Here is a 26319-nt window from a genome sequence, read left to right on the forward strand (position 1 = left end):
TTGGGTGTTTCAGATGGAGAAAGGTGGGAGAGATTTATTTATTTTAGTCATTTACATGCCACCCAACAAAAGACGTTCAAGGGGCAGTTTATAACAGGACTGTAGTTTGTCCTACTTAGGACACAACCTGCTAACATTCCTTTTCATGAAGACGCTCCAAAGAATGGAACTTCATCCTATGCCTAATCCAAGCATCTGGTTTGGGCCACAAATAGATGCATTTACCCTCCGATGGCACGAGAGAAGCAGAGTTTCCAGCCAAGAAAGCATGGCGCCTAAGCTTATGAGGCAAGAGTGCACCAAGTTTAATGCTGCAGTCAGAACGACTGTGGGATGCCCCTCTTGACACATCCACCTCCCTGCCCTGCGCCCTTCAGCAAGGTTGATGCCTTGGAGGTAAAGCACTTTGTCCTATCAGGCTTCTCAAACCTTTTCACATTGGGTTGGACTAGATGACCCCCAGGGTCACTTCCAACTCTAGAATTCTACGGTTTTCCATCTGTCAGCGAACTCCCATGTGTTGTTCAGCCTAGGCCCCTTGGGCTCCACAGCCTCTCTGCACAAATTGAGAAATGCACTCAAGTACACAGGTCTCCCTGGTGGAGAGGGGAGGTGGACAAGCGCTTTCTCAGGGAAGCTTGCCTCCTGAGGAAGTTCCAACCCAATTTTCAGTGACCCCTGGAAACAGAGAAGAGACCTACGTGTGTGATGGATCCTCGATACGTGATGGGAGACTCCGACGGTGGCCGTGGGCTTGGGGTGCCTTTCGTGATGCTGCCTCCCGACAACGAGCCCAGGGATGTTCCTGCAGGATACAACCATGTCAAAAATGCCGCCCGCCTGGAGGAAGCCCAGGCACTGCAAATGCAGGCACTGGTGGGTAGGGGGTGCTTTTAGACAGGGGTGGGGAAACTTTTTTCAGTTTTTTCTAAGGGCCGCATCAGCACCCGGGCAACCTCCTGAGGGCCACATGCCAGCAGTGGGCATGGCCAGAAGTAAAAAGGGGCAGGGCAATGGGTGTGAATTTCTGGTTTCTACACACCCTTCTCTGCTCTCGCCTTCAGGCAACCAAGACTTCAAGGGCCCATTCCAGACAGGCGAATACACTCAGGGGAATGCAGCAGAAGCAGTGAGGGGGGGTGGCCTGGAGAGGACAGAGGCCTGGGGAGCTGCAACTGGCCCCCAAGCCTGAGATCCCCTGGCCCCACCCCTGCTTTTAATATTTGCCAGTTTCTAGGGCACTTCTGGACACTTAGGAGGTCAGAGGTGACATTTAGGAAGAAACAACTTAACTATGGACATTTCCCTGTTTGAGCTCTTCTGTTGCACACAGGCAAGGCCACTGTTGGTCCAGTATGCCAGACAAAAACAGCGTCCGCCTGGCTGTATAAGCCATGCAAACAGCTCCTTGGAGCAGCAAAATTTTCAGGGACACTGAAGAAACATTGGGAAGGACTGCAGCTCAGTGGGGAAGTATCTATCTGCTTTGCATGCAGAAGGTCCCCAGTTCACCCCCAGCATCTCCAGGTGGGCAGGGCAAGGCTCTGGCCTGAAATCCTGGAGAGCTACTGGTTTTATTCTGTATTTTTATGTCGTGAACCACTCTGGGATCTTTGGATGAAAGCTGGTATACAAATAATAGCAACAATGATAATAGCAATAATGATGATGATGTTCTGATTCAGCATAAGGCAGCCTCCTATGTTTCCAAGAATCCTGTGCAACGCCATCAAAAATGCTGGGATGCAACTCTCAAGACTGCATATGGCAGCTTCAGAGAGGGATGTAGCAAGTGACCCCCCCCCCCGCCCAGGGAATAAGAACCTCAGACAGCACAGCGCCACTGCCTCACCCCGAAGGACGGAGTTCTCCTGCGACGTCTGCACGACTAAGCTTTCTGGTTGGCCAGCCTGGCTCCGCGGAGAGAGCTGCTCCTGCTTCACTCCGGGGAAAGGCACTAGAAAACATTAACACATCATGCAGCCATGTTACAGTGCCAGAACAGGAGTGGACTGGGGGTGGGGGCAGCTGTCAGGCGGCTTCCTGCCATAATTTCTCAATACCCATTAACTGTGAAGTCTCTCTTCCAGCTGCCAACTGTAGCTCTGGTGCCGACATTTGCATGCCCCACCCCTGCAGTCCAACAGAATGGGGAATGTTATGGCATCTTACCCAGCTTCTTGGGGTCCACAGTCAGGGGAAGGCCCATGCCGATGGAGCCAATGGGGACTTTTGCATGCTCGGAGCTGAATGGAGTGTGGAGCTGGATAGGCACCCCCTGAAAAGCACACCAAAGGGTGTTGTTACAGGGGAACAAGAGCAACAGGTGCAAGTACCAAAGTAGCTCTGCTGTCACACCTTCTGAAATAAGTCATTACTGCTGCAGTTTGATATTTCATTCATGGAAAGAGGGTGCTAGGTTCTGCATAGAGGCACTGGAGGACTAATGGGACAAGGACTGAGGGCAAGGATAAAGCTTGATAAAGCCAACCACATGAACCAGTCCAGGCAGCCTTTAGTTTAAACTACTGTTTGCACAAGCATTTTCCCACAGTCACCTGAAAACTGATTATGGGTTTTGGTGGACCATTTAGGGCTTATTCACACTTACCTTTCCTCCACTCTTTGCAGGCACGGTCCACAATACAAAGCTACAGGTCAATGAGCCTTTTTTTGCTCTGGAGTTTTTTCCCATTGAAACTTGCTCTTTAAAGCTCATTTGGAGAAAACAACCATGGAAAACCCAAATTGATGTTTGTTCCAATTCGGCTTTAAAGAATGGGTTTTTGTGGGGAACCCTTGGTGCAAAAACCCAAAACAGAATAAAAACGCTTGGACATGGAGCATTAAGAGCACAGACCTCTGCCTGGGAAAAGCGGGAAATGTTATTGCATTCTGCAGGATTCAAACTGCAGTACAATAAAATGCAATCTAAACAATAAAAGAAGTAGAAAACACACAATTAAAGATCAATGAGAATGTTTAATGCAATGAATGTGCTGTTTCTTGTTTTCAGTCACAAATTGACAGACACACTGCAGACCTCCTAAAGGAACCTCATGGACAACTGTTGGTCTGGGAATCACAATGTGGGAGGAAACCTCCCCCGCCCCCGCTTATACTTTTAATCCATATTCCTAAATGCAACCAAGGATGGCAACATGGCAACAATGTCTGTCCAGATTCATGCTAGCCTCCCTTGGTCTTTCCCTCCTTCCCATCCCTGTTGCTTTCCTCACTGTCTGTTTCAGACTGGAAGCTGCTTGGGGGCAGGGACCTGTCTAATTTTTGCCTGTGAAGTTCTGCAAGGTGCTGTACATACACAGATGACACTTAGTCTCTTACACCACCACCCCTCCCCTGCTGATACTCTTTGTCTGGGAGACTCTATAAAGATCAGAGCTGCCACGAAAGGACCTGCCTAGCAAAAGGAATGTCTTCCACATGCCCTGACACCTGAGCCTTTACCTGGGAAATAGAGCCAAGAGGCCTTTCAAGAACTGAAGGATGCTTGGTAGAGATGAGAGGGGGAGGGTTGGAGATGGCGGACAATCTCTGGAAGCCCGGCCGAGAACCTTCATGCATGTTTAAGGAGATTGAGTGACCTGCATACAAAAATAAATAAACAAAAAGCAAGGAAAAAAGCAAGAGGTATTTATAATTTTGAATTTTTATTTTTAAAGAAAGATTGCTTCACTTGTCTCAAGCTTCCAGTTGGGGTGTGTGTGTGTGTGTGTCTGTATGTGTGATAAGACTAGCTCAGCTGGTTAGAGTGTGGTGCTGATAACGCCAAGGTTGCAGGTTTGATCCCCATAAGGGGCAACTGCAGTGAGAATCATTGTAGACAATACTGTACTAGACAGATTAATGGTCTGACTTGGTACAAGGCAGCTTCCCAAGTTCCTAGTGCCTACGAGCACTGAGTTTCCAAGAACGGTGGGACAGGATGTCTCTCATGGAAAGCTCGTAAGCAACAGATTATGAAAACTGCTTTCCAAGGGGGCTCATGGTGGCAACTGCTACCTGCATCAGGTTGTTCACACCAGCAAAGCAAGCCCACTTCAGAGTGCAAGGACCTCAAGGACCCCTCTCCCCATATGAACCAACCTGGACCCTGCAATGAACACCTGAGGCTCTTCTTTGTGTGCCTCCTCTGCAAGAGGTCCGGAGGATGACAACACGAGAACAAGCCTTTTCTGCGGTGGCTCCCCACTTGTGGGATGCTCTCCCCAGGGAGGCTCGCTTGGTACCTTCATTATATACCTTTAGGGGTCAGGCAAAAAACATTCCTCTTCTCCCAGGCCTTTGGCTAACTAAATAATCTATGACTTTTAAACTGCATGTGTGTGGGGGGTGTGTGTTATTATTTTGTTTGTTGTTATGTTATAAATGTTTGTGTTTTTATAAAGTGTCCTGTGATCCTTGGATCACAGCAATAACCCAATACCCTTTTAAATGTTCTGTGGGAGGAGGTTACTGGTTTGTATTCTTGTTTTTATTATGTCTTTTTTATCTTGTGTTTTTATGGTGTGAACTGCCCTGAGATCTATGGATGAAGGGAAGTATATGTCAGGAGTGAGCCAGCAATAAATCACTCAAAGTAAGTGAAGTTAACTCTCTGTTGGAAGAAATCAGGATGTGCTCAGAGCTGTCAGGCCTAATGAGCACAGCAATTCTTCTCTGGTAGGTCTTGCCCCTATGAAGCAGTTGTGGAGACTGAAGGTCCCTGCCTTCCCACAGCTGCCTAAGTTTCCTCATCTCCAGGGTTTTCCCAAGCAATCTGAGACTGTGCCGGCATGTCTGCCTTTGCTCCTCCTGCTTCATGCCTCTCCGTTGCAGCAGGAGGGGAAGAAACCCGTGCATCCTCACCAGCCTGACTCCCTCATCCCACTGTCCTGTTTCAGCTTCTGCCTCTGATTCTTGGCTACTCTCTGCCACAGACCCTCCCAGCTCCCTAAGCTTCCAACACATCTCTCCCGCCCCCCCTGCCACAGTCTTCTCCCTCTTACCACTCACTGCCCACTAATCCCCAGGCTCTGAGCCTTCCTTCCTTGGGGGTTCTTTAGCTGCTGCCCCCCACCATTCCTCTGCATCCAGCCACTACATCATAGTATACAAATTTAACAACAACGCAACGCAAACCTGATTGAACCTCTCTCACCTGGAGGATTATACTGAAACACGTGAGGCTCAGTGTGCGGAGAGGTTCGGATCAGATCCCTTGAACCTTGGTAGGGAAGCACCGGAGGCCAGCAGGTTGTGATGGAGGGCTCTCCAACCAGCTTTGGCCCCTCCGGGAGGGAGGTGAAATGCACTGGTTTCTCTGCAAGAGAAAACAAAGGGACAGCAAATCATCAGTCAGAAAGGAACCCCAAGTAGACAAAACACTGGGTTTGGCTGCAGGACATCCATATGCAAATCCCCATTCAGCCATGATGCTCATGGAGTGACCTTGTGCGGACAATCAGGCTCACACACACACACTGGTCAAGTGATCGCTGCAAAATCAAGCAACAACTTCCAGGCGCAGATGGGCAGCAAAGAGAGAGCCGTTCGTATTGCTATCTGCATCGCTTGAAACGCAGTGCTTTGACCTGAGCATATATGCAGCTATCAATCACAATTCAAAGAAGTCAAGTTTCACACAAGTACATATGAACTGCAGGCTAATTATTCTCTGTCAAACTAACTAATCTTGTAAAACCTTTGTAGGATGATCTGAAGAGTTTTGAGTTATTAAAAGCTCGGTGGGGGGCGGGGAGAATAACAACCATAATCCGAAGGACACCTTGCGGAGGAAGAGCAGGTAGGAAAGGGTCTTATCTTATGGTGGCAACCAATCTCTGGTGTACCCTCATCAGAAACTTTATTTATTTATTTGAGTCATTTATACCTTGTCCCTATTTAAGCCAAAGGGGCTCTCAAAGCAGTTTACAAAAAGACAAACAAACCCGAACTAGTTGCAAAACTAACGTTCAGTTCACAGTTCAGGTCAAGTTCATGCAAATTATTCTCCCCCCTCCCCAGCATTCAGAATGTTAAAAGCTACTGTGCTGAAGTATACAATGTGCTTAAGAAGGCTAAGAGTACATCAAAGCACACACACAGAGTGGAAGTTTAATTACGATTCTTAGCCTTAAAGGCCCAAAGGTGCTAAAGTCCAAAAAGCACATTTAAGAGAATGAAGACAAATGAGAAACTGTTCAAAGTTCTACCCCAAACCAAACTTAATTCACATTCAGTTTGCCTGGCGATTATGGGAACTACTCTCGGGTGCAGCTTGGATGTTTCTGAACTAATTCAGTGAACTTCATTAAACTGAACCTGTTCCTTCCAAGCACTGTGTAAGGGGGGGGGGGGCAGAGGACATGGGACCCAGCTGTTGGGCTCCAGCCCTGCCAGCCAGCATGGCCAAGTCAGGGGCGCTAGGAGCTGCGAGTCCAACATCTGGAGTCAGCAGCTTCCTGTTCCCTCTGCAAGGGCTGCTTCATCAGGCCTCTGCCCACCACAGAGGCAAGGACCTCAAGACAGCATGGCTGGGCTGAACATGGTTCTCCTGTCAGGAATGTACTCCTCCTACATACACAGTACACAACTGTTTAAGAATAAGCCTGGTTAAACGTTACCCAAAGCTGATTCTATCTGCTGCTCTGCTTTTAAATCTGTTGCCTTTATTTGTTTTATTCTGGATTTATTTGTCTCTGCTGTTACTGCTAGCCCACCCTGATGGGTGTTTGCACTTAAGCAGGGACTATAAACCATTGAGTTAAAAATAAATAAACAAAGTTGCTTTTTTCCAAGTCAGAACATTGTGCCATCTAGCTCACTCTTGCCTACACTGGGATGTGTGGGGACCTTTTTCGACTCGATGGTCACATTCCCTTGTCATCACCGGGGTGGGGGGCATATGCCAGTGGCAGACATGAGCAGAGCAACGGACGTGACTTTTCCCTTTGTGCAGTAGGCTACATTCCAGTCGTGGAACCTCTCCATCCTCTCTCCAGGCAAGCAAAAGGCATTGCCACAGAAGAACACACTCCAGTCAGGCAAAAAGGTTGCAAGGAGGGTGAAGAGCAGAGCAGTGTGAGGCATGGCCTGGGGAGAAGGGGACCAGCCTGGGGAGAGGATGCAGGATGCCAGAGAGAAGCCCGAGGAGCTGCATTTGGCCCACCCCAGCCACCTGGCCAAGAGAGTTTCAGGCCAGGGTCCCTCCCAGACCTACCTGGAGAAGCCAGGGATTGAAACTGGGACCTTCTGCATGCAAAACAGGTGCTTTACTACTGAGCTATGGCCGTCCCCAAAAGGAATGAATGAACAAATTATCTGTTTGCCTTTAGTTATGTAAAAACAACTTTACTGAGAGGCTCACAAGCCAACAAACAAATGCCCTTAAGGTCCTTCCAAGCACAACTAATATCTGAGACCAATGGCGAGATGAGGATTGCCAAGACCTTCACAGCACTTTATGTCTACGGAGCAGGTCCCTCAAGAAAAGCAAAAGCCCAATAAAAAAGGAGCAGCATCCACTGTCCCTGTGAAAACACGTACAAAGGGACTTGTGTGACTCTAAAGTCTGCTTTTACTTGCTCAAACTGCTAGCAATGCAGATGGGGACTGTTTAGAGTTACGCCAGAGGTAAGATGGATACTGAGGGACTGAAAATGACCTGTTCAACCAAGGGCTTTTTTGAGGGGGACAGAGATGAGCCTAGGGCCTCTGTGTGGGCCCTCACAGTGCCAGGGCTTCGACCCTGGAAAGAGCCAAGAGGGAGGTCTATGTGAAACACCCCCCCATGCTTTGATGTGACCCCAGCATCTGGACAGACAAAGGAAGGAATGGGCATGGAAAATTCTCCCAGCCAAGCCTCACCATGTTGGATGCTGCACCCTTGAGGGGGCTATGTGCTCTGCTGGGAGGGGAGATGCAAAGCAATGGGGTTTACTGTCCTGAAATGCCTGTGTGTTGTATAGGAATAGCTCCTCACGCTTCTCCCTGGAAAGCCTACCTCATACTTTTGAGAACCAGGAGACTAAATTGCATCCATGTCGCCACCCCCCACTTTCTGGCTTTCATGATTTAAGATGTGAAACATGGTTTTTATCTGCACCTTCAAAGGATGGCATGAAGCAGATGGGAGACACGTCAGCATCAAAGGGTGAGGCTTGGAGGCAGACAGCAGCTCTGGCTCTTCAACGGCTTGTGCATAGTTTCCTTGGTAATTCTCTGTGCTCCTCCCAGACTTCAACTCTCCCCTCACTGCACTCTCTTTGACTCTCCCACAGGGACAGCCAAGGCTACGCACGGAACCCGGGTGCAGGAATCGCAGCCCTTTGGAGGGCCTTTGCAACAAAGGGAAGGCGGCTGCCCCACAGCTAGCAAGGCAGCGGTACCTTGACAAAATGGGGAAGCAATACGCCAAAAAAAGATTTGTACAAAAGCTCGGCTATGGCCCCATGAATAGGGTGAGTGCGGGGCCACCGCTGTTCTTCAAAGAAACAGTTGGCATTTATTTAACACTTGTTTTGAATAGTTTTCTTTTTAATTTAGCAAACCTGTGTTTGTCTCCACTTTCTGTAATCCAAGCAAAATATTTAGGGTTGCAGCCCATGTTGTTCCTACTCAGTAAACCCATTGAAATGAATGAACATGAATAACTTGGGTCCATTAATTATACTAGGTCTGCTCTGAGTAGAACTTAGTTGGAGACAACTCTTGGCATTTCTACAGCACTTTATTGTCCACAAAGAGCTCCACATGCATTCAGGTGAATCCTGAGATTGTCAGGCAAGTGAGAGTGAGGGGGGGAGTGCCATGTGCAGGGGCAGCAAAGGCCCCACAACCACTGATCAGATGTTTCATCCCTAGCTAGCAGGACCCGGGGTCAGGGGTGATGGGAGTTGTAGTCCAACAGCAGCTGGGGACCCAAGTTTGAGAAACAGTGCACTGCACTATGGGTGTCTCCAGACTGTCAATACTTTGTGGGAGGGATTCAATCACACCGACATATTGGGACTTTAGGTTTGCAACTAAAACAAATTAAGAAGCATTCTGTTGCCCCTAGTGCAACAAATCCACTTTAAACATCCTGCATGCTGAATGGGGTGGATCACTCTTTTGTTTTATGACAGCTTTGTAAATAAATAATAAGAAAAGCTCAATGAAGACTGGATGGCGCCTAAATTCTGTGTAAGCTTTGTGCAAGCAAATTAGGATGAAGGTTTAATGAAGGAGGAGTCTACGTCAGACCACTGCTCCACTTAGCCCAGAACATATTGGAAGTGGCTCTCCAGGGCAGCCTTCTCCAATAGGGTGCCCCCAGGGATGATGGGAGTTGGAGTCAGACAACACCTGGAGGGCAGCAGGTTGACAAAGGCTGCTCCACATTCTTAGGCAGAGACCTCTCCTTCCCAGCCTTGCAGCCCAAGATTCTTTCAGATGGAGATGTTGGGAGCTGAACCTGGAACCTCTTCCGTGAGAAGGGCTGTAGATCAGTGGCAGAGCATCTGCAGGTCGGGCTGGGAATATCCCCTTCCTGAAACCAGGGAGATCTTCTGCCAGGGTGGACCAGCCTTTCCAACCTTGGGTCCCCAGCTGTTGTTGGACTACAATTCCCATCATCCCTGACGGCTGGCTCTTCTCACAAGGGATGGTGGGAGTTGTAGTCCAACAACAGCTGTGGATCCAAGGTTAAGAAAGGCTGGTATAGACAATGCTGAGCAAGATGGCAGGCTGGGCTGACTCAAGGTAGGGCAGCCTCCTTTTTCCCCCCTAAGTGCGAGCTCAGCTACTGAGCTTTAGATCGCTCGGCATAGAGTGCTGTTGCTGTTTCTCCCAAAGCAGCGGAAGTCGGGAAGCCTGTACGGGAGCTGGGACAACATGTGCTTTTATTTCTATCACTGAGTGTCTGGCGCAGCAGGGGAAATGGCAAGGGAAATTCCTAATGGGAAACGGCAGAGGCCCAGAAAATTGCTGGATCCTGGTATAAGTCCACTGGCTGCAATATCCAACATACGTTATTTACAATGGATCTTCAGCCTCATGCAAAGGAAAGACGTGTGCTGCGTATATCTGGAAAGCTATTCCACCCCCAGCTGAGGGTGGAAACGCTTTGAAGTCTAAAGTACGAATGCTTTATTTTGACCTCCTCCTGCCATGCTGCAACCTATATTAAAGGGGGGCTATAACTCAGGGTCTTTTTGATAGAGCAGCTCTTATCCCCAGAAAGAGAGTTACTATTACTGTTTATCAAGGCCCTGGAAATTGGAGCAAGAGAGACATCGTTTATACTACCCGTCATCCAAATGCATGCTCTTGGCTTTCAACTGGCCCTTAAAAGGCCAAGCTAAAAAGGGTGGCTAAATCAATAGGAAACATATTGCTAGCTCCAAAGCTGCCAAGAGAAAAGGAAAGAAAAAGGCAACAACCCCACATTCGCACACTCTTCCCTCCCCTCCCCTCCAACCCCTTGCTCTCGCCTCCTCGGCTTGGCTTCTCCATACAAAAACAAAAAGCAAAACACAGGGAGAGGAAAAAAAACGGGAACCATCTGAGGGAGAAATGAGAGCCAAATGGGCAGCGCTCCCGTCCGCCAAACCAGAAAAAGGCCTTCATGCCAGAGGAGGAGGAGGCGGCAGTGTGTGTGCAAATGCTTTGGCTAGAGCAGCTCCTAGCTGACAATGGTTCAGCCAAAAGACCTGCAGGACAGGGAACCCCTCACTCAGGTCGTGATGGTGCTCTCTTAAAAGCCTGGCCAACAAAGCCGCTTTGGATGTTTGGGCCAGTTTAGCTGGCTCTGTTCTTCACAGGTGGGAGTGGAGGAGATCCCTCCTCCCGCCACCATATTTGACTTTTTTTGGGGGGGTGAAATCCTCCCATCCAACCTGGGAGAATTGAAACAATGAACACCCATTGCCTGAAAGTATAGTCCCTTTGCCAAGACAGCACGTGCCCTCCTGCGTAAGGATGACGCATCTCATTACCTTACTGCTCTGGTCTAAGGAACTTCATTCCCTGTATGCAATTCCCTCCCAGCCAGAAAAAGGGTATTACAAATTCTTTAAGAAGGGAATGACAACAAGAAAATTGGTGGGGGGAGAGACCATGTAAAACTAAACAGGACTGCACTTGCTGATTTAGTATATGGCATTTGTCTTGCTTTTGTGTCTCATCGCATCTGCCTGTCCCTGCATTATCTGGCATCAGTTGAGATTCCTGCATTCTAGGGGATTGGTCTAGATGACAATCAGAGTCGCTTCCAACTCTCCAATTCTGCTGGAGGGATAAAAGAACTAATGACATACTGGTTGAGGTCAAATGCAAGGAACAGCACCAGGTAAGGGTCAAGGACATGAGCAGGATGAGAAAGTCCTGGCTAGTAGAATGTGTTTGCACCAGGTGAGTAAGTGCAGTTTGCATGACATCTTGGGTGGAGTCACCTGTTAGTGCTCCTTTTCTGAGTTTTCTTGTGTTGAAAGTTATTCATTTAAAATGGGTCTCACTTCCCCAGATATTATGTCTCGACAACCTAGGAAACATGGCTAACCAATACCCAGCCTGACCGCTAGTCCAGCCGGCTCAGCATTGTTTACACTGACTTCTCCAGGGCTTCAGGTGGGTTCTCTCCCTGCCCTACCTGGAGATGTTGGTAATTGAACCTGGGACCTTCTGCATGCAAAGCAGAAGCTCTGCCAGGGAGCTACACTCCTTCCCAGTTAGACACCCCAAGGAATGCGGCCCATCTCCCTGCAGAGCAGGTTCAGCAAGAAGAGCACCTGCCCTGCATGGAGGAGGACTCAGCTGCAAACCTCAGCACCCCCCCTTTAAAGGGCATGCAAAGACTTTTGCTTGAGATTTCTCAGCCGAGGGGGGCTGGGCCAACTCCACTGCTGCGGCTCAGAGACCAGCAGTTTTTGGCTCTTCTGTCTCTTTCAACCTTTCCACCTTGTGACTAAGACACTGTACCCAACTTTTCTTGTTCCCTCCTCCCTTCCAATGCCTTTTCCTCTTGTGTCATGTCTTCATATAGAATGCAAACCTGAGGGCAGGAGCTGCCTTGTTTGCAGCAATTTGTAAGCTGCGCTATGGCTTTTGGTTTTATTTTTCTTACTGCAGAACTGGATAAAAAATTCTTTAAATAAATCAGCCTTGGAAAGTGGCAGACTGGCAAGCGGTCCAACTCAGTCTATGGCAGCTTCATGTGCAAGCTGGAGACCTCCCTGCTGGCGAATCTTCTCATAACTAAACACTTCACATGGCAGGATGGAGTGCCTACTGACAAGGACTTCCTCTGCTACTCACATTCCCCCCCCCCCAAAAAAAACATGTTTGTGTCCCTAAAGATAATATACCATAGCTCAGGGGTAGAACATCCACTTCGAATGCAGAAGGTTCAATCCCTGGCATCTCCAAGCAGAATTGGGAGAGAACCCTCCCTGAGATCTTGAAGAGCTGCTGCCGGTCAGTGTAGGCAATACTGATCTAGAGGCAGCAATGGTCTGACTCAGTATAAGGCAATGTCCGTATGCAAAAAGGCAGAGGCCCAGTAAGCGCCACACTCTCTTAGCACAGAAGGGAGCCACCCAGCAGCGGAAGGATTCTTAGACATGCATTATGAGGTGACCAATTGCAGTGCCTCCTCAAGTGTTTTGCCAATCAATACCAGGGAGGCACAGAGAAGGGGAAGAAAGCTACAAACTGCCCATTAGGTGCCCCAGCCATTTCCACCCTGAATGCAGCAGAGAATCTTTTACAGGAAGCCTTGCCCTTCCAGTCAGGGCATTAGCATTGATTCTCCAAGAAATAATGTCTCCAGCTTAACACTAAAAGCCTTCTGAAGGCAGTGGGGAGTAGCTCGCCCCACAGCCCTGGCCCTCTTCCAGGTCTCCTTGCCCCGCTTCCAAACGCAACGGCCGGGGACATTAGTAAGAGGGATCTCCCGCCTCTTGGCATTTGATCAGGCAGAGCAAGACACGATGTTCCCTCTAATTAGCCATGCCTGCCTGACTCTGTGGAGAGAGAGACAGAAAAAGGGAGGCAGAGAAAGCTTCCAAAGACCCCATGAGGTTGGCATGGGGCGCTAATCTCCACCCTCACCTGCACTTCTGTGACCATTGCCTCCCCGGACCCCAAACACCCACACACCTTCTTTATCAACCACAGCTGGGCTCCTGCTCTGGGCCCTGGGACTGCTGCTCAGCGGGGGGTCCTTTTCAGCTGGCTGCAGCTGCAGCTGCTTACTCTGTGCAGAGTCCTCGTGGGCAGATTCGTGGACCATGGTGATTTGCTGCTGGTAAAGGGCCAAAGCGTGATGAGGCACCTGAGACTTCAGGCTTCCGCTCTGCAGAACTCCCTCCTGTAAACCTTCTGAAATCTGCAGGGAAGGGAAGAAGAGAAAAAGTGGATGAATCCTGCCATTTGCAGCTGGTGTGTACAAACACACACATGCATGCACACTCCATGGGGCATGAATGAATGCCACACTTCAGCTCCTCTGCAGAGAGGTTTTCAAAAGCCAGTTCATCCTCACTGAGCCCCTGACTTTTCCCTCATTCTGGGGAACAGGAAAGAGAAACTGGAACAGCATGGGAATCATTTTTAAACCAAGGGCCGCATTTCCCTCTGGGAGCCACATGCTGGGGTGAGCAGGGCCAGAGGCAAAAGTGGCCAGGGCAATGAATATGACTCTTACCTTTCTACAATGGGCAACATTCCAGCCATGCAAATGTCAGAGGTTTAGAACTACACTTGTCTCTCCCCGTCTAGTCAAACAAGAGGCATTGGCATAGTTAAATGAAGGGCTGGGGCAGGGAAAGATCGGCACCCTGCAAGACTTGATTTCTGCATCTGTGTGCGCCTGATTCAGCTGGTGCAAAATGCTGTAACTGCACTGCTGGTAGGGGCAGACTACCACCAGCACAGAACATCACTCTTTAAAAGCTTGCATTGGCTGCCATATGCTACTGAGTTACTGTAAGTTCGAGTCTTATATTAATTTCCAATGCCCTTGTAAACAACTTGGGTCCAGGATATCAAGGACCTCCTGATCCCTTATATCCCAACCTGATCCCTGCTATCTCTGGGGTAGTCTCTGCTAGTGGTCCCCTGTGGCTCAGATGCACGTCTCGTAACTGCTAGGAGCTGTGCATTAACTGTAGCGGGCTGCAGCCTATGGAATGAGCCTAACTGAGATGAGATGGGCATCCTTTTTGCTGAACTTCAGGTGCATGACTAGGATTTTCTTGTTCCGGCAAACATTTTGAGGTAGTATTTGGTTGTATGAAAAATATTTATTTTTTATTGTCCTATTTTCTGTGGTTTGATTTTATGTATGCCACTTAGAAATAGGAGTGATTAAGCTATATATAAATGTCTTACATTAAAAAATAAGCATTCAGGAGCCAGAACGGAGAGACTTGGAGGGTCAGACCCAGCTCCTCGGTCTGAGGTTCCCCAGCTCTGAACTGTGTGATAAAACCTGCTGATTGCCTGACTAAAAGCACAACAAATGGCAGGTGCCCTTCAGCCTTGGGGCTAACTCACTGTCACTTGGGGGAGCTGAATGGTCCATGCAAATTATTCCTACCAAGCACAGTCTTGCAGGGGTCACCCCCTCCCCAAAGCCCCGGGATTAAACACAGCGGGAGCAAAAAGACAAATTGTTTTGAGGAAGGTGTTGGAGCTGGTTTGGGAGCCACTACTCACAATGGGCGGAATGGCAGCAGCTCTTTGCTTCAGCTGTTTCAAGTCCAGCGGCTTCTGAGGCGAGGAGCTGAGCCGGGTGTCATTAGTTGCGTTGAGGAGGCTGGGCCGGGAAGAGATCAGCCTGCATGGAAAGACAAAGTACTGCAGTTAAGAACGGCTACTGTTATGTCAGGAATCCTGTGCCAGGGATAGGGAAACTGTGACCCTACAAATGCACCCCACAGTCTGTTTTCAAAGCAAGCAATCAGTTCAGGGATCAGAGATCTGTATCTCTGTACATGATTTTGTATAACAATTCGTCTCACCCCTGACCATTGGTCATGATGGCTGAGGATTAAGGGAGCCAGAGTCCAAAGACACCCGGAGGCATTACACTGGGCTGCCCCGATCTAGACCAATCCCAATCCCAAGAGCAGCCTTCTGCAACCATCAGGCACCTGCTCCACCTCCATCTGCCAACCCCTTCCAGGTGTCCATGTGCACCCTGTGATATTTCTGTTGGGAAGCTGGTAAAATGCGGGCTAGATAATGGTACAGTTCAGTGGTTTTGCAGCTGGCTGATGGACTGCACCTAAAATGTACTTACCAGCAGCTTCTTGTCAACCTGAACATGTGGTACCCCAGGGTTCTGTCCTGGGCCTGATGCTGCAAAGCAGCTCTAGAAATGACTGACTAGAGGAGCAGAGGAGTTGCTGAGTTGCTGATATCTTAAGCCAACAGAAACAGGATCCAAGATGATACTGACAGAACAGAGAACTTGGCCAAAATGAACAAAATGAATGCCAGCAGAGATTAAGTGTAAATTTTTGCATTTAGGTAGGAAGAACAGCAGTAGACGTGTCAGTAGACCACAAGCTAAACATGAGGCAGCTGTACAATGTGGCAGCAAAAAGGGCCACTTCCTTGCCTTGCCATCACTCACCTACCCAGCTACTATCTGGTTCTTCAGAGCAGGTGGCACAAGGAGTCAGTGTGTCTGACTGTTAACCAGAAGGCTGGTGGTTTGAGCTCACCCCGGGATGACTGTGGGCAGGATTCTTGCATTCCTGTGGGCTGGACTAGAAGACCCTCGCGGTTGCTTCCAACTCTACAATTCTATGATTCTATCACCTGCCCATACCTCACTCTGAGTAAAGAAAGAGGCTGATACCCTTTTCCAGGATATAACTGCTCTGTATGGGTAAGCAGGACTCCCACCTCGCCTCTTCCACCCCAAGGAAAAGGAGCACAGCAATGGAATCCAGGGAGGGTGTCAATCAACCATGAGGGCTGGAAGAACCAAGGTCCGAAGGGGAGGGTGGTACTCTTGTTGCCAGCAACAGACCATCACCCCTGACACAGTGAGCGGCTGCATGCTCAGCAGTCTCGCAAGGCTCAAGGGTCTTGCAAGCAAGCTTGCCTTGCCCCACCTTTCAAAGCTTGACTTGTGGGAATTGGGACAACTCTGTTGGTTCCACGCAGTTCTAAACTCCTTGCCCTGATCTAGGACTCTGTAAGGCTGGCCTGTTGCCTCCAGCCTGATTGGTCTCACCTTTCCCATCACCCCGTCTGTGTGTAAAGGCTACTGTGAGTCTGTGCTGCTGAGTCTGTACCTCCAGTGCTGCCTCAAGAGCTCTTCCTTCCTATCAGGTAAGAGCCTCTGTCATCAGTTTCTGAGCAGCCATCAGGCAACCTGGAGACCAAGTCCTCTGAGGAAAGCCTGAAGGCGTTGGGAATGTTTAGTCCTGAGGACTGATGATAAAGGGGCACACATATATCAAAGCCATCTTCAAATATGTACAGTACTGTACAATATGTTATACAGTGGTTCCGCTCCTTCCTCCTGGGCCGTGTCCAGAAAGTGGTGTTGGGGGATGAGTGTTCAGAACCCTGGGCTCTAACTTAGGGGGTGCCTCAGGGTTCCGTCCTCTCCCCCATGCTTTCTATCTATATCATGGGTAGGCAAACTAAGGCCCGGGGGCCGGTTCCGGCCCAATCACCTTCTAAATCCAACCCTTGGATGGCCCGGGAATCAGCATGTTTTTACATGAGTAGAATGTGTGCTTTTATTTAAAATGCACTTCTGGGTTATTTGTGCGGCATAGGAATTTGTTCTCTCCCCCCCCAAAAAAAAATATAGTCCAGGCCCCCACAAGGTCTGAGGGACAGTGGACCGGCCCCCTGCTGAAAAAGTTTGCTGACCCCTGATCTATATGAAACCGCTAGGAGAGCTCATCAGGGGGTTTGGGCTTGGTGTTCATCAGTATGCAGATGACACCCAGCTCTACCTCTCCTTTAAATCAGAACCAGTGAGGGCGGTGAAGGTCCTGTGTGAGTGTCTGGAGGCGGTTGGAGGATGGATGGCGGCTAACAGATTGAGGGAGAATCCTGACAAGACAGAAGTACTGTTTTGGGGGGACAGGGGGCAGGCAGGTGTGGAGGACTCCCTGGTCCTGAATGGGGCAACTGTGCCCCTGAAGGACCAGGTGTACAGCCTGGGAGTCATTTTGGACTCACATCTGTCCATGGAGGTGCAGGTTCAAATTCTAAGAAAAAGAGTTTAGACTAAACATGAAGAAGAATCTCCTGACAGTATGAAGTTGTACAACAGTGGGGCGGACTTGTCTCCAAAAGCAGCAGGCTTTAAAGCAGAGGCTGGGGTCACATCCACACCATACAATGTAAGCATTTGGCTTCTTCCAGAGACTCCTAGGATCTGTAGCTTACCTGTGCAGAGCTGCAACTCCCAAACTACAGTTCCCAAGATTCTTTTGGGGAAGTCATATTCTTTTACTGTACGGTGTGGATTTGACCAGAATAGCCACCTTTCAGGGATGCGGTAGCAGTATGTGTCCTCCAATCAGAACAGAATTGCAGCAGATGACCTTCCCTGCTCAGAAGCCACCTGCAGAGGAAAAATTCCTTCCCAAATACAGTGATCTATCAGAACCGGAGCACAAGCTAAGGCAAACAGCTTTCCAACAAAAAATCGGGGCTAGGCCAAGCTTGCCTTTCGTGCTGCAAGCCTAAAGGAGAGTTGAGGCAGAAGGGAGCCAATTGTTAATCAGCAAGTTTGAATTCTGTTCTCAGTTAGTGACATGCTCTGCAAGAGAGAGATAAGAATCTGGTTAGGGAGAGAGGAGGCGGGAGAGGAAAGAGGGAGAAGGGGAGGAATGACCACATCTGGATGAACTAGAGCGGAAGAGCACAGAGGTCAAGGACACAGAGAGCCTGAAAGTCAAGAAGGTGTTTTATGATGGGGAGTGTGTAGCTGTGTATGTGTGTGTGCGCACACATGTTGTGTGTGTGTGTGTGTGTGTGTGTGAGGGAGAGGGAGAAACCAGATGAGTTGTTTTATATGATCAGCAGCCAAATAAGATCAACAACTCGCTCCACTATGGTGCAACTGCTTGCCAGAGGCAAGCCTCACAGATATGCAGTTGGAAACCCTTTGCACTATCTACCTCATAACAAAATTCTGAGATACTAGCAAAATGCCTGGCATGACAACAGGTAGGGTCCTTCATCTCATGTGGATCTCTTTGTGTTTGTGTGGTGGGAAATCCCCCTCAGTGGCCGCCACACCCCGCCCCTGCCCCAGGAGTGAATGGCAGCATTCACTTACATGGGAGCAATAAAAGAGGGGTGACACTGCAATAAGAGGCTGGGGCCTAGCCACGAAGAATCAAGCTTCCTCTAGATCTGCATGGCCTGGTTTCTTTTTTGTGGTCACTCAGAGCAAGGGTCACTCAGCAGGGGGCTGAAAAGGTCCCTCAGACCTTGTGGGGGGGGGCGGACTATTTTTTTGGGGGTGGGAATGAACAAATTCCTATGCCCCACAAATTACCCAGAGATGCATTTTGAATAAAAGCACACATTCTACTCATGTAAAAACACGCTGATTCCCGGACCATCCACAGGCCGGATTGAGAAGGCCCCCGGGCCTTAGGCTGCCTACCCATGCTCTGTGGTAGAATGTTCGTAACAGGCAAAACTACCTCATGGATACTAGCCAATAGAACCTGAATGAAGACAATTGGTGAAAAAGAGGTAAGCCAAAGGTAACAGAGCAGAAAAAGCAGATACAAGAGGACACAATTCAAAGGCTGCTTCAGATGGGGCATCCCACACCGAAACGGCCTGAACAGGAAAATGCATGGGAGTCTCTGGTGCAACAATTAGGATTACGCATGAGGCGACTGCAATTTAACATATGCTCCTGGCGAAATTACAAGACGTACTCCCACTTCCATAAGGAAGCCTGCCTTACAACCTTTAGAACCCAAGTTTTGCACTAATCACAGACCATGCAGGTCTTCTGCACCTGCAGGAGTACAGAAAACTGGATATTTCAAGAGTTCTACAGCAGACAGTGTTCTGTGTTGGCAACAGACTGGAGGATCAGAAAATCCCAAATGCACCCCCTCTACGATTATGCGACACGGCAACATCCCATGGCCACAAACTAAGCAGTTACTGTGTAGTCCAATACACCAGGGATAGAGTACCCTGGCATTCTCCAGATGTTGCTGAATACACCTCCATCATCTTTGACCACGTGTCCCTGCTGGTTGTAGCTAATCTGCAGGGGCAGGGCACAGACTTCCCATCCCTGCCATACACCTTGCAGGTGGTGCACAGGCTGAAGAGCTGTGGATGAGGTTCCATCAAGTCCCTCAAAGTTTGCTATGTGAAGGCACTTCCAGTTCTTACGAACAATACACTGGCATCGTAGTCCACACTTCTGTGAAACAGGTGGGTGGTGGAAGACTAGACTGTGCCATGGGCAGACTCTGCGTGGCCTGTGGGTATCAGAGGCACTAGGAGAGAGAATCTGATCCTGCAAAAGAGACACATGCAGATTTGTCTCCAGTTGGCGTGGCTGCCACATTGGGTGAGCTGATTATCCAGCTCAGCCAAGCAAAATGAGTTATTCTTCATTAAGAATGCAAAAGAAGTGGAAAGGCTCATTCTCACAACAGAGTTAGCTCCCTGGGAAGCAGCATCCCAGGTGGCACCGTGTCAGCCGGCATCTCGGGTCTACCTAGGGCCAAAGACCACAGTAATTTCTAGCAGGGGCGAGTGGACATCTCCCAGACTGATCAAGAGACGTGGAAGAGGAGGAAGAGAGATCCCAGGACAGATCATATGGGGGTTTGTACCCTTTGTGCTTGTTTGTCAGCCTGAGCTTGGAGTGGCCTTGAAATTTAGGCAGTGAAATAACCAGCTAAAATAAACCAGGAGGAGGCGAAGAGCCTGGCTTTAAAACCCACTGGCAGTTGCAGAGGGGTAATCTGAGAGCACACTGAGAGCGCCACGGGGGGGGGGGGAGCCCTGAATTTTGACCTAGCTCCAATCCCTGATGTGGGGAACAGAGGGAAGTTTCGGTGTCGTGGCCTCTGCTACAGAGCTATCTGAAAGCGTGCCCCGTGCTTTCACCTGGCTTTTGAAATTCTGAAGCCCTTTCAATTCAGCAACCTCTATGAACCTCTGTTCAGTTCCAGGTCACGTACAGTTCTTTGCCCACATAACGTTGCTCATCTGGTTATTGCTACTTTACTTGCTCCAGTCCTGGATTTGTTTACACATTTGCTCACCCCAGTGTGAATCTTACAACTTGAAGCAGGCACTTGGAAACACCTGCGCTTACTGGCTTTCACCTATATTTCAAGAGATTTAGGTTATCTACCTCTGGGAGCTTTGCTTAATAATTATGTTTGCTCCTGGCTAAAAACTGTTAACAGTTTAACATCACTGGCTCTTACTCGCTACTCCATCTTGCAACACTTGGGTAAGAAAAAGCAGCCCAGTGCATTAAACTAAGACATCTTAAATAGCAAAACTCTCTGGCTTTAGCAAAAAGGGGCGTGCTCGTCTGTGCATTTTGTTCCCTTTACTTTGGGATAACTGACCAGAAATTGAGCTTTAAAAAAACACCAAATTTTAAAAAATCACTGAGGAGCATATCAGAACTTTTCAGCTGCTGCCACAAGGGCAACAAACGCTTGACAAAAGGTTCCTCAGGGTTTCTTTCAGAACACCCAGTTCTCAGTCTTGCTTCCTCAGTTTAGTTTATTCTATTTGTTATTATTTAGAAAGCAGATGCCAGGAGACCAGGCCCAGACTGAAGAGCAAGGACGTAGAATGGATCCATGGCTCACGACCAAGGGGCCTACGTGTCAGTAAGCAATCCCTGGAACTTCTTTACAACCAGCAGTTGGGGTTGAGGCATGGTCTGGGAGGCCAGAGGATGTAAGGTCTCCCTGTTGAGCTGGAAACAGGAGAGGTCTGTGGCTCCTTGTTCCGGATTCCATTCCTGCCCTCCTCGCTGCTTGCACTTCTTTTGATACTGACGGCGGATTGTTTCCCAACCTTACTTTTGGATCATGTTTGGGACCCTCTGTGTTTGACCCTGGCTTTTTTGAGACTATGCTGCACCTTGAACCCTGCTTGGGTAAGCGCTTGGATAAATGTGTTTTACCTCCTTAGGCTGAGATCCTGGCTCCTGAGGGCAGCCCTTGGAGCATAACAGTGGCGTATTAGTGCCAGGGGATCGTGGCTGGACATTTATGGGGCAGGGTAGTCAGAGTCCTAGTCTGTTAGGTAACAGGTTGGAAGGGCAATAGGTTCAACCGTCAAATGTTGTCCCAGGAAGTTTTAAACTACTAAGCAAATAGGATAAGGTTTCTGCTTGGCACCTTAGAACATTCTCTGGTCACCTGACATTAACAGCCTTACCTCTCTCTTAGCAATGAACTGACAACAGTTAACTTATGTCTCTACAGGCTGGCCTTCTGCATTCATTTATATTTAGCATGACCTACAGCTGAACTTTTATTCCTAGCACTGCCAGAAGTCTTTATAAAATATATATGTAAAGATAATTATCTTGGGGGACTAGGTTTTTTAAAAAAACACAACGGAAAGAGCTAAAAGCTGTTATTACCTTTGCTTTGGCTTGGCAATAGCTGGCAAGAGCGGCAGAGTGATGGAGGGCAGCCAGCGAAGTACTCCCTGAGCACCACTTCTATGAACTGTGCTTCATCTCACTGCTCTCCTCAGGGCTTACCCACAACGTAGCTTTCTGCTGCTAAAATGTGCATGCTGGCAATTCACGGCCTGTGCTGGCCTTTTTATCTGGCTGCAGGCCCTTCTCCTAAATTGCTGAGAGGCACAGTGAATGGTGGCGCCTGGGCCCATCCTGCCACCCAGGCGAGCATCAGGATAGGGCAGGAGCCTTACTTCCTGCTCCAACACTAACACCCCCAGGCCAACTCTGACAGGCAGCCAGTAGCAACCACCTGACGCAATGATGGCAGGTGACCCATGCTCCTTTGCACCTGCGGTTTGAAGTAAAACTGTGTAGCTGAATGCAACGGACAGCTGATTGTGGGTGCTTGCTCTAGAGATCCTGGCAGCCCTTGCAAAAGGCACACAGGGGCTTACAGGTGCCACCAATTGGCTGGTTGGTGGTACCTGCAAAACCCAGTTTCAGCCATGGGCCTTATTTTCATCTGCCCCATACCCCTTATGGTATATGATGTCAGGTAGGCTTGGCCAAGTATCAAGAGGTTTCCTACAGTTAACGTTTGGAATGGATCTTGCAAGCCACCCAGCCCAACCTTTGGCACAGCATGGCCACCCAGCCCCTGTTTAAATGCCCCCTCTACTGGTCATAGAGTACATCCCATGTGCAGAGGCAGCAGAGACCACCAGGTGCAGAGGAGAAACAAGGGAGGAATGCAGCTGCCTGCATTTCTTGCCCATGGACTCCTCAAATGCATTTGGCTGGCCTTCATCCAGCCAGACACTTTCAGGGGGAAAGGGCTAACGGAGCCTTGTTCAGAGATATCATCGTATGAGGAGCCTGGAATAGCTCAGTCAGTAGATGGTCGTGGGTTTGAGCCCGTTGGGCAAAAGCTTCTTGCATTGCAGGGGGTTGGGCTAGATGACCCTTGTGGTCCCTTCCAGCTCTACAATGCTGTGATTCTATGATCCATTGCCATCATTAGTCCTGCAGCACTGTCAGGATCAGGCATGGGTTGGCAGCCTGACGCAGGAGGAGGAGGAAGAAACGGGGGGAGAGGCTGAATGGGGAGAATCTGGGTTGGATTCCCGTCTCCAATCAGATTTTGGTCATTCTGGAAGGGGGAGCAGGGGTGCCAGCTCTCCTCTCTGCCCTTCCTGAGGAACAGGGAGCCACAGTGGAGGCTGGGGAGCACTTTGGACAGCTGAGAAGAGGAGAGGCTGAACAGGAGGCGGCTGTGACTACACAGGAGCCTAAACAGGGAGAGTGCAGCCTTGTCGCCTAGGACCAGGTGCCACCTCCACAGATGGGAGCAGACCCACCCCCTTCCAAGAGAGTGCACACCTGCAATTCTGATATTCCCATAGGGCGAGGAGGTCACCTGAGTGAATACACGACATCTTGTCCATGAAAGGTGCTGGGAGGGGCAGGAAAACTTGTTGGGACATCTTCATTGCTCCCTTCCAGTTCTCAGCTCCTTGCTCTGCTACAGAACTCCTGAATTGTGATTCCTGAGTACTGTGTTTGCTGCCAAGCCTGTCCTGTTACTTGCCTGAATAAATATATCCTACTTACTTACAAGGAAGAGCTTCTGTCTCTCTGTGCTGGGAGGGAGCCAGGACAGTTCCACACAATACAAGAATCAGGCTTCAGTGCAGTGGCACCTACATTTTCATCCTTTCCCATTAAGGTATTAGTCATCTCTGTTGTCTTTTTTGGTGCCTACTGAAGACTGTCCACTTCCAATAAGTCTTTTAAACGGAGATATTTGATCCGAGTCTACATCTATTTTAAAGCTGTTTATGTATGGTTTTTTAAAGTTTGTATTGTTTTGTATGTGAATTTTTAATTTTAATTTTTGATATATGGAACGTTTTGAACTTACTTTTACATTTATTCTGTTTTGTTTTATGTAATTGTATTTCTTTTTATAATTAAATATTTTACTGTTGTAAACACCCCCCCAAGGGTCTTATGGGTAGAGGGTGGGCAAGAAAGCTTCTAAGTTAAGAAATAAACAAAAGAGCAGGGCTTTTTAATCTCCAGCTGGAAGATGGGCCTGATAGACTGACTATGGGGTGACCACTGGAAGGGCTCAGATGCAAGCACAGAATCCTATAGCCAGGGTGAGGGCAAGACATTAGGTCTGAAGTGCCCTGGGAGTGATGCAATCACAATGGCTGGGGATGGAAGGATCAGCGTGATTTAAATAAACTTTTCTGGATTAACCAATACACTACACTGGACCTCCTCCAGAAACTATGGGTAGCCTGACTAAAGAGGAGGGGCTCTCCTGCATAAGCCATTCGCTGGACGCCAAATGCAGACTGAACACACTGTGAGCACCTATAACTGGGCAAAGAGAGAATGACGGCCTCCCATAACTCTAAGGTAGCTATAGCATATTTGACTTATTTAATTCATTTTCAAAGTATCTGTCTCAGCAGCAAATCTATAAATCAGTCTGCAAGCTTACTGTCTCATTTAGATGAAAGCCAAGATTCCCTGTGTGTTTGGCAACCAGAACTTTAAGCAGATGCTTAAGAATCAGAGCCATTAACCTTCACTCATGTTTAAATACGGCTACTTCATTACTATTTGGGGGGTGCGCGCGCACGCGCGCACATCTGGCCTGCTTCCACCCTAAGGAACAATTTGTGCCCCCAGTGAACCAAAGGCTCTTGTTTGTTCCTGCAAGTGCCCAACCCTCACTTGATAAATGGCTGTATGGGAGTATGGATCCAAGAGGCATTTAATGAAATTGACCGAGGCTATGCACTAAACCACAAATCACCTGTCACCCAGCGAAAATAGAGACACTTGTCCTAATCAAGAACAGGCCACTGGCATGAGATGTGACCATATTGCATCACATGACCTTCTTTAACCCCTGACAATGGGCATCGATCCTGAACAGTATAACCACCAGGGCCATAAAGTTGCCCTTTCAATTACTGTCACTGGCAATGCGAGGCTCGAAGAGCCAAGGCGCCACAAATCATTAAGCAAGTCAGCGACTTTTAAGCTGCTGGTTACAGGAATGGTGCCCATCCACAGGCCGTTAAGAGAAATTTGCAGACTGTTCTGTTAGCGTACAGGAAGTCATATTTCTTTGGCAACAAACACGGCTCTCACTCCTAGATCCAGATACTGTCTCTCACTGTTGGATGGCTGGGACTTGAGTCCTCAGGACTGTGTAAAAGCAATCCCTCCCCTCAACCCCCCCAACCCTCATTTCCTTTCCAATTCCTCCCCTTGCCCCACTCCCCAATTGATAAGAAAACCTAAACCATATAAAATCAAGTATGAGGCATTTAAACACCCAGAATGTGAAGTTTCTGATCAAAAGAACTTTTGGCAGATGGAAGCAAAATCCTACAAAGCTCCATAAATTACAACACAAGAAACAACTTCCCTTCTCTGGTCCCTGAAGGCATTAGTGATGGGTTAACACACGTTGAAAAGTCGGTGTCCCTTACAATCCTTTAATTGCCTGTGATTGGTACACAAAAGTCAACCCCACCCAACTGAAAACCAGACACAGTTCTACAGAGGCCCTCACTCCATTCAGGAAAAACATGATTTCAAATCTCCAGACACCAACATTAAACCTTTTTTTAAAACGCTTAGGTAACTTGGCAGCTGGGTTTAGGTATTAAGATTACTTCTATAAGGGTTCCTCCATATGACCTATCCATTCAGCATTCATCCTTGCATGCGTGAATAAAGGTTGGATTATATCTGGTCTTTACTGAGAATTTGTGCTGATTTGTTTGCGGGGAGGTTACATAACAATGAGTATTCATCCTGATTTGCTTCCTTTTACGCATTTGCTCACCCCACACTTTGCAATGCAATCCCTGTCACTTTCCTAACTGCAAAACAGTAAGTTTCTTTTTTAATGTGGATTTGTTGTACCAGGGCAACAAAGCACTTTAATAATCCACTTTAATTTTGCAAACCTTTCCCAAAATACGGAGTGTCTTAACTCTTCCAAGTTTCCCACTCCATTTGCTCCTCACTCACTTGCTTTTGTCACCAGCATCCTGCTCGTCCATCTCATCAGCACTGCACGTGGCACTGGAGTCGCTGTCAGGATTTGCTCCCTTCCCAGCTTTGTGGTTCTCCTTCTTTTCTGCTTTGGGTGCTCCCTCAGCCCCTGTCACAACACTGGTGCTGGTGCTGCCACTGCTGCTGCTGTTTTCTGTGACCTGGTCACTGTCCTTCTCCTGGCAGACCTCTCCCTTCTCCATTTTTATTTCACCCCTGCTGGGTTCTGGGCTCTTGGGCTTTTCCTCGGCCTCCTCCGTTTTCACCACATCAACTGTTTGCTCCTCTTGTGGCTTCTCTTCAGTGCAAGTTGGTTCAGGGGCCTCCTCCTCCACTGCTTGGATGGTGGCAGGATTTGCTTCTGGGGAGCTAGCGGTTTCCTCCATCTTAACAGCCGGTTCTTCTCCAGCACTGCTTCTGGTGTCTGGGGCTGGTTTGGGTCCATTCTCTGTGCTCTCTTTGGCTTCTGGTCTTGGAGAAGGGAGGCTCTCTGTGTCTGAGCTGTTATTCACTGCAACTGGAAGTAGAAAAACACATTAAGAACACAAGATCAACCCAGCTGG

General features: G+C 48.6%; 1 protein-coding gene across 13 annotated transcripts in view; it reads right to left on the reverse strand.

Annotated features, from left to right (window-relative positions):
* The window catches only part of NCOR2 (nuclear receptor corepressor 2), a 359439-nt gene that overhangs the window by 50515 nt on the left and 282605 nt on the right, over nucleotides 1-26319 (reverse strand). For 12 of the 13 annotated variants that reach the window (XM_053369224.1, XM_053369223.1, XM_053369214.1 and 9 more), the window contains exons 20-27: nucleotides 25733-26273; nucleotides 14701-14821; nucleotides 13141-13369; nucleotides 5162-5323; nucleotides 3469-3605; nucleotides 2173-2278; nucleotides 1853-1957; nucleotides 702-805 (exon numbers count right to left, since the gene is read on the reverse strand). In XM_053369224.1, coding sequence (XP_053225199.1) covers nucleotides 702-805; nucleotides 1853-1957; nucleotides 2173-2278; nucleotides 3469-3605; nucleotides 5162-5323; nucleotides 13141-13369; nucleotides 14701-14821; nucleotides 25733-26273 — 1505 coding nt within the window. The remainder of the gene's footprint in view (nucleotides 1-701; nucleotides 806-1852; nucleotides 1958-2172; nucleotides 2279-3468; nucleotides 3606-5161; nucleotides 5324-13140; nucleotides 13370-14700; nucleotides 14822-25732; nucleotides 26274-26319) is intronic. The other variant, XM_053369217.1, reaches the window with a different exon arrangement.

Source organism: Podarcis raffonei, chromosome 16, assembly GCF_027172205.1.
Source record: "Podarcis raffonei isolate rPodRaf1 chromosome 16, rPodRaf1.pri, whole genome shotgun sequence".
NCBI classification, from domain to species: domain Eukaryota; kingdom Metazoa; phylum Chordata; class Lepidosauria; order Squamata; family Lacertidae; genus Podarcis; species Podarcis raffonei.